Raw genomic sequence first — 18568 nt, forward strand, 5'->3', positions numbered from 1 at the left:
AAAATCAAGCCTAATAAGAAATGGTGGAAGAAGTTGGGTATGCTTAGCCTGAAAAAGAGGAGACTGAGAGGAGACATGATAGGCATCTTCCACTCTCTCAAAGGCTATCACGTGGAAGATGGACAAGCTTGTTTGCTCCTGCTCTGGAGTGTAGCATTCGAGTCATTGGCTTCAAGTTACAAGAAATGAGATTCTGACTCAACATCAGCAACAATTTTCTGAGAGTAAGAGCTGTTTGACAGAGAAACGAACTCCCTGAAGGGGTTGCAAACTCCCCATCCTTGGAGGTTTTTAAGCAGAGGTTGGATGGCTCTTTGGGTCATGGATCCTTTGGGTTTCTTCCAACTCTACAATTCTATGATCGACTTATGGAGACTTGTTCATAGTTCAGTATTTTGTGCAAACGCAGCCATTAAGTTTCATCATATTGAGAATGCATCATGTAGGGAAAGTTTTTTGGAAAAATTGCTAACAATATAATAAAATTGTAAGGTGGCTGTCAGGTTGCAGTTCCCATGGCCACCAAGAGGGAGCCATGGCAACCCTAGTGTGATGACAGCCCAGCAGGCAGGTGAGCAAGCGGTGGCAGGAGGCCAAGGTGAGCTGTTTGAAGTAGAGGGGGAGGTGCTCAAAGAGCAGATTGGCAAAGCACTGCCCCCCTCACCCTTGATCATGGTTGCCGTGGTGTTTAAAGGAGACCAGGATGAGTTTCAGAAAGCAGCGTCACAGTGGGGAGGAGGAGGAGGATCCTGGCGAGGGGGGCTGCCGTGACTGGGACACACCAGAACAAGCTGGGGATGGATAAGGAGAGGTTGCAGGCAGGTGTATTTGTGGTATCAGAAGGCAAAAGTACATAAAAGCTTCCACAATCACACAATAAGAAATGCAATTTTTAAAGTCTTGGAGAAATAAAAGGATTTGTTAGAACAAAAAACACCATGGTGGCTTTCCCCACTGGAAGCAATTATCTGTGAAAAAATTAAATATGAAATCTAATTGGGCAACATATACAGTGGTACCTCGGGTTAAGAACTTAATTTGTTCCGGAGGTCTGTTCTTAACCTGAAACTATTCTTAACCTGAAGCACCACTTTAGCTCCTGGGGCCTCCTGCTGCCGCTGCGCCACCAGAGCACGATTTCTCTTCTCATCCAGAAGCAAAGTTCTCAACCCAAGGTACTATTTCTGGGTTAGCGGAGTCTGTAACCTGAAGCGTATGTAACCCGAGGTACCACTTTTGAGAGAGCTGTTAACGGAGACAGATTACCAATTAAAATTGAAGGATTTTCAAGAAGTAAAAGGAAAGTTTACAGATTGGTTACAATATTTCCAGTTAAATTAAATATTTAAAAATGATAAAAAGAAATTATTTACTTATGAAATTTCAAATTTTCAGAGAGAAATAATTGAAAGTGGTACTAAATTACTATTAAAAATGTATAACGGTGTTAGAATGGGAAGCTAAGGATGAAGAGGTCAAGTCTGTTATGATAAAGTGGGCAAAAGATGTAGGACATAATATTCAGATAACAGATTGGGAAAGACTGTGGAAGAATGATCTAAAATTTATGGCCTGTATCTTACTTAAAGAGAATTATATGAAAATGATCTATAGGTGGTATTTAACACCGGTTCAATTCGCAAAAATGTATAAAACAAGAGAAAATAAGTGTTGGAAATGTAAAGAAATAGAAGGTATGTTTCATCATGTGTGGTGGCAATGTAAGGTTATTAAAAGTACTGGGAAATAATATATAATGAATTGAAAAAAATGTTAAGAATAACCTTTGTTAAAAAACCAGAAGCTTTTTTATTACAGGAATAGTTCTACCTAAAGAATATAAGAATTTGTTTATGTATGCAACAATGGCTGCCTAGATATTGCTAGCCCAACATTGGAAAGAAGAAGAAGTCTCCACTAAGGAAGATTGGCAAATTAAGTTAATGGAGTATGCTGAAATGGCTAAATTAACTGGGAAACTTAGAAATCAAGATGATAACAAATATTTTAAAAATGGGAAATGTTTATTGTATATGTACAAAAGAAATGTATGCAAGTTAATTCTTTAGCAGGATTTTTTAAAAAACACTTGTCATATTATAGACAATGTACAAACATTGGAAGTATTCAAAGATTTTATTGATATACATGAATGAAAATATTATAAAGGAACCAAGGGAGGGGGTGGAGAAAATTCAGGGGATTCAAGTAATCCCACACAGCGGATTCAATATGGATTGTATATATAGTTGTTTAAAATGTTTTATTTTATGGTTTTGTGAAAATTAGTAAGAATGTTATACAAAAAGAGAGCGAGAGAAGGAGAGGTTGGTGAAGAAAGTACTGATGGAGCGAGGGAGGATGGTGATGGGATCAGGGTCAGGGCACAAGACCCACCCCAGCAGGACCCGGAGCCGGAGGGAGCTCATCAGCAAGGGGGGTGCTGTCAGTTGAACAACATTTAGCAATTCCACTTAACTCTGTGATGCACAATAATTACTTAGCTCCACTTTTATCTCCCAGTCTTTAGGTTAATAAATATGAAAGAGTAAAGGGAATTGCATGCAGTGACAAAATTGCTTTACAGAGCTAGCATAACTGTAGTGCAGAGACTTCATCTGCATTTCCGGTTTGCCAGACAGATGATATAGCTTGGTTCTGATTAAATGTCACATTCAATTGAGAACAAACACATTCTTGCTGTATTTTGAGGAGGGGAACAACAAATTCTATAGCGGCACTGACATTTAGATAGGAGACCCCAGAGGACACAATTTTAAACAAATGGCTGTTTGAGACAGAGAAAATGCTATGCTGCTTAGAATGAACAAACCATTTAAACCCTGAGGGTGCCACTTAAGATATAATTCTGACTCTGGTGCTGTTGTGAATGTACCAAAAATGTAAAATGTCATGGTTTGCATCTACAGAAAAGCTTTCTCATATGTTTAAAGCCAAAATTCTAACCTACAATTGCAGTATGGATTTCGAAGTATACGCTACTTTGATAATAATATGTTGATCTTGGGTAAAAGCAAGATTATTTTGGAATACTTTGTTTTAATTTGAATGTTAACTGATTACTGCAAGCAGAAATCAATCAGAATGAGCTTTTAAAATTCTGTTTAGGAATTAAAATACAGTATCTCTTGGCATTTGTTTTTACCTTTTAGGCCCTAACCAGATTTCATACTCTTCACTTCACTCTGAAGAAATAAAATTCAATTGATTTTAAATGGAGATTATATACCTAAGTTAAGTGTGCCTGCAGTTATCAACTTCTTTGAAAGTGTGTTTAATAAAGCTATGGGAATAAAGACTGATGGAAGTGTTTCAGTCCTTATGTGGAGGCTGCCAACGAAAAAGGTTTCCGTGTAATGGCGCAGCCACAGGCTTGGGACCAAAACATGGTTTGTAGCAACACTGGGGAAGATTTCCCTCCAGCAGCCCAATAGTGTAGAGAGGGCTGCACTTTCAGATGTATTTTGAGATTGATCAAACTGAAATCTAGGGATTAAATGATTGTGTGGATTCCTGGATGCTTTGTTTTCCTTTGGCTCTCTGATTCAGGCCTGGAGGGAAGCTCTCCAACTTCACTGCTAGCTGGCAATTGTCCTGAGAGAGCCTCTGGGCAGCAAAGGACAGAGCGTGCTGTTCTTTGGGATAGGACGTCCACTCTCCACAGCGACACAGTGCCCTAGTTGTGTTGGAAAGAGAGCACGTTGTGTGAAGAAATCATGATAGATTTATAGTTTTAGCTGTCAGGTGACATGATGCCAGCCTCCCTTTGGTCTTGGACTGCTTCAGCTGTTTCTCCTGCAGTGCAGTCTGGGGCCTGTTTGCCGACAAGCAAGTTCTAGTAACCTCAGTGGAGCTCACAGCTTTGAAGCATGCTTAGTATAGTCATAAACATGTACTTGTTCCCCTAGATTGTTTATAAAGGCGCACAAATTGCTGGGAAATTATTATTATTATTATTATTATTATTATTATTATTATTTACCCCACCCATTTGGTTGCGTTTTTCCCAACACTCTGGGTGGCTTCCAACACATAAAACCATAGTAAAACATCAAACATTAAATACTTCCTTATACAGGGCTGCCTTCAGATGTCTTCTAAAAATTGTATCGTTATCTCCTTGACATTTGGTGGGAGGGCATTTCACAGGGCGGGTGCCACTGCTGAGAAGCCCCTTGCCTGGTTCCCTGTAGCTTTACTTCCTGCAGTGAAAGAAATGCAGGAGGCCTCAAATACATATTTGTGTTCTATGCTGAGTGATACTTTTATGCTGAGTGATACTTTTTACACTTTAGTGTTTGTGTGTCTTTTTTTTTTTTTTTTAGGGATGGGGAATTCAGCGTATTTTCTAATTTAATTATGGATGCCGCACATAGTTTCTCTGTTACAACTGAATTTTGTTTCTGCATTTCTAGGTCATTATATTTCTGTGGACACCTCACAGGGAACAAATGGTGACACAGCTGTGCTCCTCAGTCCTGACCTATATAGCGAAGAGTGGAGCTGTCTTAGACTGATATATCAGATTGCAGCATCTTCAGAGTTACCAGTAGATCCTACTGCCTTAAACCTGTACCTAAGGGTGGAAGGTGAAAGTTTTGACCATTTGCTTTGGACAACCACTGAGCGCTCCGAGAGCTGGCTCATAGCTAGTCTAGATATACGAAACAGTACAGACAAATACAAAGTAAGTATAACATTTGTATGCTTGAATATAGTCTACATGCATATACATTGAACAGATATGGGGGTGGGGAGGCTGTGCCCTCAAGGCAGCAGTAGAGCTGTGGGGATTTCCTGCAGAGGTTGCAGTTGACCTCTGTGTGTGAGGGGAGTGACAAATTCTTCCCTGTGTAAGAGAGGGGTCTGCCGCCTCTCTTGTGCATTCATTGTATCTCAATGAACACCTCAAGAGAGCTACAGGAATTGTATTATTATTATTATTATTATTATTATTATTATTACTACTACTACTACTACTACTACTACTACTATTTTATATTTTCTGAGGAAGACAACTCTTGCAGGAGCTACCAAGGTAATCATATTGGAAAAATCAAAGCTTTTTTGTTGGAATACAAACAGGATTCCTTCCCATTTTGACCTCTGACCAGCGGCAGAGCGCATGCTACCGCTACCCAGGGGTGGGCATGCAGGGCACGGAGGGGCATGGAGCTCGCTCGCTGTGCTTCCGGGCCAAGACCTGGGAGTGGAGCTGTGGGCAGGAGCGAGAGAGCTGCCTCAGCAGCATCCTCGCCAAGGGTGGGGTGGCACAGTTGCCACCGACTTTCCTTTTCTCTGCCCTGGTGGCCCTGGGCCATCGCGCAAGGAAGCTGTGTCTCCATGGTTCCTTTGTGCGCCAGAGCCAGGCTCTGGTGAGGCAGCTTGTTGTAGGGGTGCCTGGTTGTGCCCCCTCAAAAACATGTTCCCAGGGCCACAGCTCCCTGTCAGCCCCCCCACGCTACACCACTGTGACTGACTTCATTTATATGCAAAATGAGAGTGTGAAAATGCAGATTTTCAGAGTTTATTTTGTTGCCAAAATCAAATCTTAAATTAAATAGGGCTATGTATGGTATGTCAGTGTGTGAAATCATGAGCAATTACCGTATTTTTTGCACCATAACACTCACTTTCTTCCTCCTAGAAAGTAAGTGTTATGGAGGGAATGCCTACAGGTGGCGGGGGGGGGGGGGGATCTGCTGCAGTCGTGAGCAGAGGATCCATGGTTCCCCTTCCTTCCCTCCTCCGTGGCTCGCTTTGAAACAGCAAAGCGGGAGAAGAGCCGCTTAGTGGGGAGGAGAGAGGGACAGAGAGCCTGCTTCTTTAAAGGAGCAAAGCGGGAGAGGAGAGGAGCCGTTTACACAAGTGTAAGCGGCTTCTGTCCGGTTGGTTCCTTTAAAGCAAGCAGGCTCTCTGTCCCTCTCTCCTCCCCACTCAGCTCGCTACATAGCAGCAAAGTTTTTCAGCTCGCTAAGCCGGGGATGAGCGGGGAGGAGGGAGAAAAGCAGAGCCTGCTTGCTTTAAAGGAGCAAAGTGGGAGAGGAGAGGAGCCTTCTCCTCTTATACCCCTCGCCTGCATTATTAGCAGCATCCTTCTCCACCCACCCCACGCGTGCTCCTTCTCCCTTGAGTGCTTTTCCTTCCCTCCCCACTTAATATGTGGTTACAAAGCACGGATCCACATGGATCCTCAGGATTTTTGCACTGGGTCACCCCAAATTCACCATCAGATCACATAGCATGTCCATGGCTACATCTTGCACCAAAAGAATCATGCACCCACTGTTGCCTGGGGCCGCAGTGGTGCAAAAACGTGGTTACAAAGCATGTATCCCCAAACTCACTGTCAGATCACATGTCTGTGGCCACAGCATGAACCACAAAAGCCATACATCCACTGTTTCATTTAGAATATTTTTTTTCTTGTTTTCCTCCTCTAAAAACTACATGGGTGTTATGGTCGGGTGCGTGTTATAGAGCGAAAAATACGGTATTTCTCTCTTTTATGTGCATGTAATCTCTGAACAGATATTCAGGGACTGTACTAGCTGAAGGTGTTAGGCATTGCCCTTTGTTAATAATAATTCTCTAGACTGTTCTTCAATAGAGTCTTGCAAGGAAAAGAGTCATTGTAGAGTCTTAATTCCAAAACTGAGGTCTCTGCTGCTTCCTTAATTTTAATAAATGTTATGAAAAATATTAGCACTAAATTCCTGTTTTTGTCTTATTTTGTAGATTGTTCTAGAAGGCATCTTGGGAAGAGATATTTTTGCCAGCATAGCAATTTTTGAAATTAAGATAACTACTGGCTACTGTATAGGTAGGTGACTCTTGTAATAATCGGCTCTAGTTAAAATGAAAATTTGGTGTTTAACTGTGAAACTGGGAACATTAACTCACATTGGTATAACATTAACATCTTCCTTCAGATTGTTTTAGTAGCAATTTATTATTTTTTTAAAAATCCAGAATAAGGTCAAAGTATTGTAACTAACATTTTATTTATCTTAAACTGAACAACAGCCTAATTACTCTCACCTGTCTAGGGAATGTTGCACCAGTGCAAAGTTGCTGCAGCAAAATATCTGGGATGTAACAATTACTGCAGAGCAACTTCACGGTGTTGTCATGCAAGAAATGAGGATGCAAAACATTTATGGCAGTGGCAAAAAACTTAATAGAGAGAGACGAAATGATTCACACGTGTCTGTAGTTGCTTGTGAGATCTGGTGAGGTTTTTGTGGGGGTATCGAACTGCAACAGAACAGAGGGGGGGGCTCCTTCTCAGAGGTCACTTTTATCACATATTTATCAATTGAGATAAGCCGTCAAGTTTGGAGGCACTGATCCAATTTACTATAATAGCAGATTTGGAGATGAGTTTTACTTTTGCCATTCTGTCTTGCTGAGAATCTTGAACCATGGGCAGAGCTTGTCTGAGACCCTTGATGGGACTCTTGTTAGAATAAAGTTATAAACTCAAACTAAAAAGCAGCTGGTCCCTGATGAGGGCCCCTGGCCTCTGAGGCCTGGAGCAAGTGTACCCGGCTCCCTTTCTGCCCCCTGCTGACATGGGCCTGCATGTGGGATTTGGGAAATTTGGTTTCATATCCCAAATCTGCCTCTGATTCCCTGTGTGGTTTGAACCTCAGGTAAAAAAGGTAAAGGTACCCCTGCCCGTACGGGCCAGTCTTGACAGACTCTAGGGTTGTGCGCCCATCTCACTCAAAGAGGCTGGGGGCCAGCGCTGTCCGAAGACACTTCTGGGTCACGTGGCCAGCGTGACATCGCTGCTCTGGCGAGCCAGAGCCCCACACGGAAACGCCGTTTACCTTCCCGCTAGTAAGCGGTCCCTATTTATCTACTTGCACCCGGGGGTGCTTTCGAACTGCTAGGTTGGCAGGCGCTGGGACCGAACAGCGGGAGCGCACCCCGCCACGGGGATTCGAACCGCCGACCTTACGATCGGCAAGCCCTAGGCGCTGAGGCTTTAACCCACAGCGCCACCCGCGTAAGTATAATAATGAGGCATTGTACAAAACTGTTAAATACTTTGTTTTGAAAGCAAAATAATAAACACCAAAGTTTATGGAAATGTGAATGTATAGATTTGCTTCCAGCCATTGCGGCTATTAAGTGAAAATTGCCTATCAATGGTGCATTTGAATTTTTCAAACAGCTTCTCCTGTAGCACTGGAAGGAAAGAAACCAGCCACACGCTGACAGTTTGGTTGAAAGTTTAATGAGTGGGTGATGATGGTAACAGGTGGGAGGAGAGTATGGCTCAACATTTGTATATCTTTGTGAATAAAATAAGAAATGTGTTTAACATACTTTTAAAAAAAATATTAAAGGACTGTGCTGGTTATCGCTAATGCACCAGATGTTTAGGGATATTGTGCAATGAACGGTTGTGCACCATGCTCTCAGAGTTTCATTGTATGCTTTGCAACTGCAGAATGTAATTTTGAAGAAAACCATCTGTGTGGTTTTATGAATCGCTGGAACCCCAATGTAAACTGGTTTGTTGGTGGAGGAAATGTTGGAAATTCACAATCCATCCTTCCAAGAGATCACACTCTTGATGATGAGTTTGGTAAGCAAGAAAGATCATTTGCTTGTTCACTGGAAAAGTGTTTTCATTTCTTGTTTCATCTATATGAGGGTCCTTGTTCTCATGGGAATATAAGAGCACAATTGATTTTTTTAAAAATAGCATACAGCTTTAGAAAGTACATTGGAAGAAAGAGGGAAGGGAGGGGAATATGCAGACTAAATAAGTTAATGGCATTTCTTATATAAAGAGGGCATTCCTCTGGGGAAAAAAAATCTGTTAACACTTTTTCTGGGGAAAACATCTGTTAACAGTTTTTCATGAAAGTCTGCTCCCTAAAATACTTACATATATGACATACATTAGTGCAACTCTGCTCTTGACTATTTTCCAAGTAAATTGAGACCTACATCTTCACTAAATGTTTTCAGGCTTGTTTTTTTTAAGGGCTGATAGGTTTTTAATTGTATTCCCATTGAATAAATTCAGATACTGTGACTTATCTAGGCATTTTTCCAAAAACAATTTCTTTGGAATGTTGTCAACTGTGCATATAGTCCAGACTAATTATTAATTAGCACTGCTAATTAATTAGAACTTTGCTAATTCTTGATTCTCCTGTTTTTTAAGGAAGCTGAGGCTTTGTAGTAGAGCACAGGAAGCCAGTGTGTTACCCTTCAGATGTTGTTGGACCACAGTCCCCAGCAGGCCCACTCAACATGGCCAGTGGTCAGGGATGATGGGAATCGTAGTCCAACAACACCTGGAGATGTTGGCAGAAGGTCCTAGGTTCAACCCCAGCATCTTCAAGTCCAATTGGAAGAGGCCCTGGAGACCCACTGCCAATTCCTATGCTGACCAAAGATGTGAATCCATTTGTACCTTGGTCATTACTTGTTACTATGAAGAAACTCTCTTCCATGAACCACACCATTGAGAAAGTGATAACTGTAACATACTGTGTAAAGAAACATGAATAGAAAGAATATGTAAACCTGTTCTTCATTTCTGTGGAGACTTCGGCTTTTCTGGGCCATAGCATTGAATAACCACGTAAACTCTCTGGGGCAGATTGGATCTTCTGCTTTTAGGCACTACAGACACAACTAAGAGATGCCTCAGGATGTCCTCTTGGTTTTAATGTATCATGTGGGATTTACTGTCATTAGTTGTAAGTTGCTTTGAGTTGCCCTGAGCACATTTAATAAATAATAATTCAATAAATAATAAATAAAAATCCAAAAGCAGATGTTGCCCTTTACTTTCAGTGAGATGTAGATACAGATTTTTATTGGGATGCATATTCCCATTCTGAAAGGCAAATTAGACATAATGTTAAATGCATTTGCATTTAATGTACACCAGCTGTGCTGTGTGATAATTATTGTTATCGTACCTGGTAGGGACAGGAAATTTAACCCCTTTCCTGCTGAAGTCCTGACCATCATTGTTCCCAGAAACTGCTATTTGCATTGGGATTAAATGGGTCTGAGAGAATGTGTCCACACAAACAGAACCACAATACAATGGTACCTCTGGTTGCGAACACCTCTGGTTGCGCACGCTGTGGGTTATGAGCGCCGGTAACCCGGAAGTAGCTGCTCCAGGTTGCAAACTTTGCCCTGGGATGCGAGCAGAAATCGCACGCCAGAGGCACACGCGCAGCAGGAGGCGCACTTTCACTAATGGCGCCTCAGGGTAAGAGTGGTTTCCAGTTATGAATGGACCTCTGGAATGGATTCCATTTGTAACCAGAAGTACAACTGTATTCACTTGGAATTTTAATCTGTTGGATTACTGGCCATCATTGATATATTAAATGTACAGCAATTTATATCTAGGCATTGGCTTTGAAAACACATTGAAATAATTCTGTTGATTTCAGCAGAAGTTATTTAGATATAAAAGATTGGATCCAGCCTTGAATTTGTGTCCCTTGAAAACATTTGGGCAAGTTAGTCATCTCTTACACTTTAAACTGGATTTTTAAATCATTTTGTGTGCTACAAAAAGAAAAAATATGAGGTGAATATAGACTAATAGCACAGTCCTAATCTTGTCTACTCACCCATAGGGCCTACTGAACTCAATTAGGACTTTGTTATTAAACCCATGGCCTTGTTGAACAAAGTTCCCTAAGAACTAACTTCCCAACTAAATCCAACTCATAGTGTTGTGTGTATGTACTGGATGGCTCCACTTAATGGATCCAAATGGTTTCCAGAGAGTGGTAGGGGATGTTTAATCCCACCTTGATAGCCTTTCAGCTGATTCCCTGGTGGCCCGCTGGAACTAGGTCTATTGACTGTTTGGCTCCGAAGCGCCCTCTCTGATTGCATGGAGCCCAGACAGCTCTGTGGTTTTCCCCAAGGCTGAGGGTGATGAAACAATCGCTGAGACAGCTAGAGCAGCGGTAGTGGAAAACTCATTCTGAATCAGACCAGACACAAAGTTAGAGCTCAAAGTCGAGCCTACCAAGTGGCGATAGCGATGGTGAAGAAAAGGACCTTCTTCACTGCCTATATTGCATCTGCAGAAAATAGCAGCAGGAGACTCTTTCAGGTCATTTGCAATCTACCTTTGCCATCGGGGCCCAGTAAGTTTTTTGCCCCAAGTTTTTTGCAGATAAAGTCACTCAGATTTGGGAAGAAATAGACAGAGTCCTGTTTAGTCAAGTAGCATGGGATCAAAGGCTAGGGCTAGGGACAAAGGTGAGAGCTATTCCTAGTTCTGCTGGATCTCTCAGCGGCCTTAAATACCATCGACCATGACATCCTTCTGGACCATCTAGAGGGGCTGGTAGCTGGGGGCACTGTTATACAGTGGTTCCACTCCTTCCTCCTGGGTTGTGTCCAGAAAGTGGTCATAGAATCATAGAATCATAGAATCATAGAGTTGGAAGAGACCACAAGGGCCATCGAGTCCAACCCCCTGCCAAGCAGGAAACACCATCAGAGCACTCCTGACATATGGTTGTCAAGCCTCTGCTTAAAGACCTCCAAAGAAGGAGACTCCACCACACTCCTTGGCAGCAAATTCCACTGTTGAACAGCTCTTACTGTCAGGAAGTTCTTCCTAATGTTTAGGTGGAATCTTCTTTCTTGTAGTTTGGATCCATTGCTCCGTGTCCGCTTCTCTGGAGCAGCAGAAAACAACCTTTCTCCCTCCTCTATGTGACATCCTTTTATATATTTGAACATGGCTATCATATCACCCCTTAACCTCCTCTTCTCCAGGCTAAACATGCCCAGCTCCCTTAGCCGTTCCTCATAAGGCATCGTTTCCAGGCCTTTGACCATTTTGGTTGCCCTCCTCTGGACACGTTCTAGTTTGTCAGTGTCCTTCTTGAACTGTGGTGCCCAGAACTGGACACAGTACTCCAGGTGAGGTCTGACCAGAGCAGAATACAGTGGCACTATTACTTCCCTTGATCTAGATGCTATACTCCTATTGATGCAGCCCAGAATTGCATTGGCTTTTTTAGCTGCCGCGTCACACTGTTGGCTCATGTCAAGTTTGTGGTCAACCAAGACTCCTAGATCCTTTTCACATGTACTGCTCTCAAGCCAGGTGTCACCCATCTTGTATTTGTGCCTCTCATTTTGTTTGCCCAAGTGCAATACTTTACATTTCTCCCTGTTAAAATTCATCTTGTTTGTTTTGGCCCAGTTCTCTAATCTGTCAAGGTCGTTTTGAAGTGTGATCCTGTCCTCTGGGGTGTTAGCCACCCCTCCCAGTTTGGTGTCATCTGCAAATTTGATCAGGATGCCCTTGAGTCCATCATCCATGTTGTTGATAAAGATGTTGAATAAGACCGGGCCCAAGACAGAACCCTGTGGCACCCCACTAGTCACTCTTCTCCAGGATGAAGAGGAACCATTGATGAGCACCCTTTGGGTCCGGTCAGTCAGCCAGTTACAAATCCACTGAGTGGTAGCATAGTCAAGACCGCATTTTACCAGCTTCTTTACAAGAATATCATGGGGCACCTTGTCAAATGCCTTGCTGAAATCAAGGTAGGCTACATCCACTGCGTTCCCTTCATCTACCAGGCTTGTAATTCTGTCAAAAAATGAGATCAGGTTAGTCTGACATGACTTATTTTTCAGAAATCCATGCTGACTATTGGTGATCACAGCATTCCTTTCTAGGTGCTCACAGATTGTTTGCTTAATGATCTGCTCCAGAATCTTCCCTGGTATTGATGTCAGACTGACTGGGCGGTAATTATTTGGGTCCTCTCTTTTCCCCTTTTTGAAAATAGGGACAACATTTGCCCTCCTCCAGTCTGCCGGGACTTCGCCTGTTCTCCAGGAATTCTCAAAGATGATTGCCAGTGGTTCTGAGATCACATCTGCCAGTTCTTTTAATACTCTTGGATGCAGTTCATCTGGCCCTGGAGACTTGAATACATCTAAACTAGCCAAGTATTCTTGTACTATCTCCTTAGTTATTCTGGGCTGTGTTTCCTCTGCTGAATCATTTGCTCCAAATTCTTCAGGTCGGGCATTGTTTTCTTTATCAGAGAAGACTGAGGCAAAGAAGGCATTGAGGAGTTCAGCCCTTTCTGAACTGAAATGCAAAAAATGTTTGCATTTCACCATCTTCTCCTCTGAGTGACCCCACTGTTTCTTTGTTCTTCCTTTTGCTACGGACATACCCATAAAAGCCTTTTTTGTTGCTTTTAACCTCTCTAGCAAGCCTGAGTTCATTCTGTGCTTTAGCGTTTCTGACTTTGTGTCTACACGTGCTGGCTATTGGAGGTATTGGAGGATGAATGTTCAGACCCCTGGGCTCTCACTTGTGACCCCACAAGCCTCAGGGTTCCGTCCTCTTGCCTCATGCCTTTTAACATCTATATAAAGCCACTGGTGGAGATCATCAGAGGGTTTGATACCCAGCTCAACCTCTCTTCTAAATAAGAACCAGTGAAGGTGGTGAAGGTCCTGCTTGAGTGTCTGGATGCGGTTGGAGGATGGATGGTGGCTAACAGATTGAGGTTGAATCCTGACAAGACAGAAGTACTGTTTTGGGGGGACAGGGGGTGGGCAGGTGTGGGGGACTCCCTGGTCCTGAATGGGGTAACTGTGCCCCTGAAGGACCAGGTGCGCAGCCTGGGAGTCATTTTGGACTCCCAGCTGTCCATGGAGGCTCAGGTCAAGTCTGTGTCCAGGGCAGCTGTCTACCAGCTCCATCTGGTACACAGGCTGAGACCCTCCCTGCCTGCGGACAGTCTTGCCAGAGTGGTGCATGCTCTAGTTACCTCCCGCTTGGACTACTGCAATACTCTCTATGTGGGACTAACTTTGAAGGTGACCCGGAAACTACAACTAATCCAGAATGCGGCAGCTAGACTGGTGACTGGGAGCGGCTGCCGAGACCACATAACACCAGTCCTGAAACACCTACATTGGCTTCCAGTATGTTTCTGAGCACAATTCAAAGTGTTGGTTCTGACCTTGAAATCCCTAAACGGCCTTAAAGACCCAGTATACCTCCACCCCTATCGTTCAGCCCTGACACTGAGACCCAGTTCCGAGGGCCTTCTGGTGGTTCCCTCATTGTGAGAAGTGAGGTTACAGGGAAGCAGGCAGAGGACCTTCTCGGTGGTGGTGCTTGCCCTGTGGAACGCCCTCCCATCAAATGCCAAGGAAATAAATAACTACCTGACTTTTAGAAGACATCTGAAGGCAGCTCTGTTTAGGGATGTTTTTAATGTTTGATGTTTTATTGTATTTTTTAATATTTTGTTGGATGCCACCCAGAGTGGCTGGGGAACCCAACCAGATGGGCAGAGTATAAATAATAAATTATTATTATTATTACTACTACTACTACTACTACTACATGTACATACACATTTGCTATCTAGGAAAGCAGTCTAAATGTCTGTGAGATGAAACTCACAGGCTTACTCATGAAGCTCCCTTCATGTGCCCTAAGGGTAAAATAAAACAAATTGCCACCACTCTGAGTCTTTGCAGTAAAGCCTGAAACACATCAAAATAAATAGTGAAAGAAGAATATTCTTCCTTTTCGTTTACTACTAAAAGATAAACATTTTAAATTGAAGCAACTTGACCAGAAGTAGAATTTCTGGCCTCTTTAAACATTCAGAGAATTGTATTTATTGATTTGCCTTTTTAAGAAGAATTTGCCACCTTCTGCCATGCTGAGAAGAAAATAGAATATATTTTTGGTTACAAATAATGCATCTACTAAATAAACAGAGCAGTGTTGAGATGCCTGCATTGCAGGGAGCTGGACTAGATAACCTTCGGGATCCCTCCGTCTCTATTATTCTGGCATGTTGTAGCCCTAATAAGAAATACATTCACAAAAGAGAAAGTGAGGGCCATGTCATCTTTTCTCCTACAAAAGTTTATATTGCCTGTGAAGTTTGTTTCTGCTGTTTCACAATCTAGGGATGAGACGGCAAATTAGAGGCTTCTTCAGAGATGTTAAACCACAAAGTATTATATTTGTTCACTGGAAAGACTGAGTGCAGCAGATGCAATGCATTTTGCTCTAAAACTAGAGCAGATGTCAACTCCAGAGGCTACTTTTGCTCATTCAGCAAATTCTGCTTTCTTCATGTGATCTTTTGATGACAAAAGGGAGTTCCACAGCTACGTTTGCAGAACGTTATTTGGCAGACGCAAATAATATATGCAACCTTATGTTAGGATGATTCTTTCTGCATTTTTCTTTTCCTGCATAGTTGAGATATACCCTGAACAAACAGAAAAAGCATGATTTTTTTAAAAAATTAACAAGTAATGACAACTGAATTTTAAATTTTAAGTTTTTAAAATGTTTTTCATATAATTGTTTGTATTGTTTTATTGTTCTATTGTGTGTGTTTTTTGTTTGTTTTTAAAGGTTTTATTTTGTTCTTAAGGGGAGGGGTCAGGGCTGCCAGGGAGTGGGTCCCAGCCAACAAAATGGCTGGGGCAGGTTCCACAGGGGGGGATGCACTGGGACAACTGATCTCCGTGATCACGGGTAGGAGGAGGAGTTACGCTAAGACCAGACTATCCCTGCCTCCGGGTCTGGTCCTGACCAGACGGTTACTGGAATCAGCAAGGGAGACCCACATGACCTGAAGGTGCTGCTGTGCAATGCCAGGTCAATGATTCATAAGACAACTGCCATCCATGACTTGATCATGGATGGAGGACTTGACCTGGCATGCGTGACAGAGACTTGGTTGGATGAAGCAGATGGGCCTGTCCTTGCCGCTGCTTGTCCACCAGGTTTCTCTTACGCACAGCAACCCAGGCCTTGCAGTGATTTTTAGGAAGTCATTAGTTTGCATCAGGCATCCTATTGGGAAGACCCAGTTCTCTGAGTGCATGTTCTGGAAGCTGGGCAATAGGGGCAGTACAGGATTCCTTCTAGTGTACCGACCTCCCCGCTGCACCAAGGATTTCCTGCCCAAGCTGCTTCAAGTTGTGGCGGATGTTCTCCTGGAGACACCTAGTTTGGTTGTCCTAGGGAATTTTAACATCCATGCCGACACGACCTTACAAGGGCTGCTTGGGACTTCATGGAAAGCATGGCCTCCATGGGGCTGTCCCTGAATAAGTTTGGCCAAACCCATAGCCTTAGACCTGGTGTTTACCTCTATGGGTGTTGGTGATCTGACATTAAGTAAAAGCGAAATGAAAGAAGTGCCATGGTCAGATCCTGGTGCAACTGGACTTCTCTGCGACCCTTCCCCTCTGCAGGGAGGAGGGACCGATTCGGATGGTCCGTCCCCGCTCCTCAATGGATCCAAATGATTTCAAGAGAGTGGTAGGGGCTGCTTTATCCCATGTTGATGACCTTTCAGCCGATTCCCTGGTGGCCCGCTGGATTGTGGAGTTAACCAGGCCTATGGACTGTTTGCTCCGAAGCGCCCTCTCCGATTGCATGGAGCCTGGACACCCCCGTGGTTTTCCACGGATCTGAGGGCAATGAAACAATCGCTGAGACGGCTAGAGCACCTGTGGTGGATAACTCATTCTGAAGCTGACCAGACACAGGTTAGAGCTCAATGTCGAGCCTACCAAGTGGCGATAGCGACGGCGAAGAAGACCTTCTTCACCGCCTCTATTGCATCTGCAGAAAACAGCAGCAGGAGACTTTTTCAGGTGATCCGCAATTTAGCGGAACCACCTGCGACATCTGGGCCCAGTACGGGCCACATGATCTCCTGCAATGATTTTGCGAAGTTTTTTTGCAGATAAAGTTGCTCAGATTCGGGAAGAGGTAGACTCCACTGTGGGAGCAGGGCCAGGGCAGGAGAGTACTAGAGTCCTGTCTAGTCAAGTTGCGTGGGATCAATTCCAATCTGTTACCTCCGAGGATGTGGACAGGCTGCTTGGACTAGTGAAACCAACCACCTGTCTCCTTGATCCGTGCCCATCCTGGCTTATAAAAGCTTCTCTCTGTGAGGGAGCCTTCCCAGACCCGCTGAAAGAGGCGGTTATTAAACCGCTTCTTAAAAAAATATCTTTAGACCCAGCCAGTATGGCCAACTATCACCCAGTCTCAAATCTTCCATTCTTGGGCAAGGTGATTGAGCGAGTGGTTGCTGAACAACTCCAGGCACGCCTGGAGGATGCGGACCATTTGGATCCCTTCCAGTCGGGATTTAGGCCTCATCATGGGACTGAAACTGCTTTGGTTGTACTGGTCAATGATCTCTGGCGGGCAAGGGACAAAGGTGAAAGCTGTTTCCTAGTTCTGCTGGATCTCTCTGTGGCCTTTGATACCATTGACCACAACATCCATCTGGAGCAGGGGTAGGCAACCTAAGGCCTGGGGGCCAGATGTGCCCCAATTGCCTTCTCAATCCAGCCTGTGGACGGTCCAGGAATCAGCGTGTTTTTACATGAGTAGAATGTGTTCTTTTATTTAGAATTCATCTCTGGGTTATTTGTGGGGCATAGGAATTCGTTCTTTTTTCTTCTTCTTTTTCAAAACAGAGCTGGGGGCACTGTTATACAGTGGTTCTGCTCCTTCATTCCGGGCCGTGTCCAGAAAGTGGTGTTCAGACCCCTGGGCTCTCACTTGTGGGGTGGCTCAGGGTTCTATCCTCTCCCCCATGCTTTTTAACATCTATATGAAGCCTCTGGGAGAGTTCATCAGGGGGTTTGGGCTGGGTGTTCATCAGTATGCGGATGATACCAGCTCTACCTCTCTTTTAAATCAGAACCAGTGAAGGCGGTGAAGGTCCTGTGTGAGTGTCTGGAGGCAGTTGGAAGATGGATAGCAGCAAACAGATTGAGGTTGAATCCTGACAAGACAGATGTACTTTTTTGGGGAGACAGGGCAGGCAGGTGTGAAGGACTCCCTGGTTCTGAATGGCGTAATCATGCCCCTGAAGGACCAGGTGCGCAGCCTGGGAGTCATTTTGGGCTCCCAGCTGTCCATGGAGGTGCAGGTCAATTCTGTGTCCAGGGCAGCTGTTTATCAGCTCCATCTGGTATGCAGGTGACACCCTGTCTGTGGACTGTCTTGCCAGAGTGGTGCCTGCTCTGGTTACCTCTCACTTGGACTACTGCAATGCGCTCTATGTGGGGCTACCTTTAAAGGTGACCCAGAAACTACAACTAATCCAGAATGCGGCAGCTAGACTGGTGACTGGGAGTGGCTGCCGAGACCACATAAAGATTAAAAAAAGAACTTATATGGGGGAAATAGCGCAATGTAGTGATAATCTCTTGTAGAAAGAGAACCATTTTTTTACCTCAAGCAAAGAAATAATGCATTTTCCAGGGATTTTTGACATTTATTTCAGCACTGATTATAGAATTGATGAAGCGCCACAGGCTAGGAGGAGGTGTTTTATTATCATAAACTTCTTCCAGACTCCAAGACAGCACTCAAGGGTACGCAGTCCTGGCACCTTTTTGTTGTTGCTGTTGTTAAAATGCGTGGCACTTACTTAGGGTTGCTATATCTTAAAGAGCAAAAAAGAGAACAGCCCAAGCTGGGAAGGAG

At 43.7% G+C, this 18568-nt stretch overlaps 1 protein-coding gene across 7 annotated transcripts in view; it reads left to right on the forward strand.

The window, feature by feature from the left end:
- Window positions 1-18568, forward strand: part of MAMDC2 (MAM domain containing 2) — an 80664-nt gene that overhangs the window by 24572 nt on the left and 37524 nt on the right. For 6 of the 7 annotated variants that reach the window (XR_014502952.1, XM_083403436.1, XM_083403441.1 and 3 more), the window contains 3 exons: window positions 4437-4708; window positions 6760-6844; window positions 8483-8620. Coding sequence is in view for 6 of the 7 variants with exons in the window: in XM_083403436.1 (XP_083259562.1) it covers window positions 4437-4708; window positions 6760-6844; window positions 8483-8620 (495 nt within the window). In the remaining variant the exon portion in view is untranslated. The remainder of the gene's footprint in view (window positions 1-4436; window positions 4709-6759; window positions 6845-8482; window positions 8621-18568) is intronic. The other variant, XM_083403439.1, reaches the window with a different exon arrangement.

This window comes from Podarcis tiliguerta (assembly GCF_965153285.1).
Source record: "Podarcis tiliguerta genome assembly, chromosome: 11".
NCBI lineage: Eukaryota > Metazoa > Chordata > Lepidosauria > Squamata > Lacertidae > Podarcis > Podarcis tiliguerta.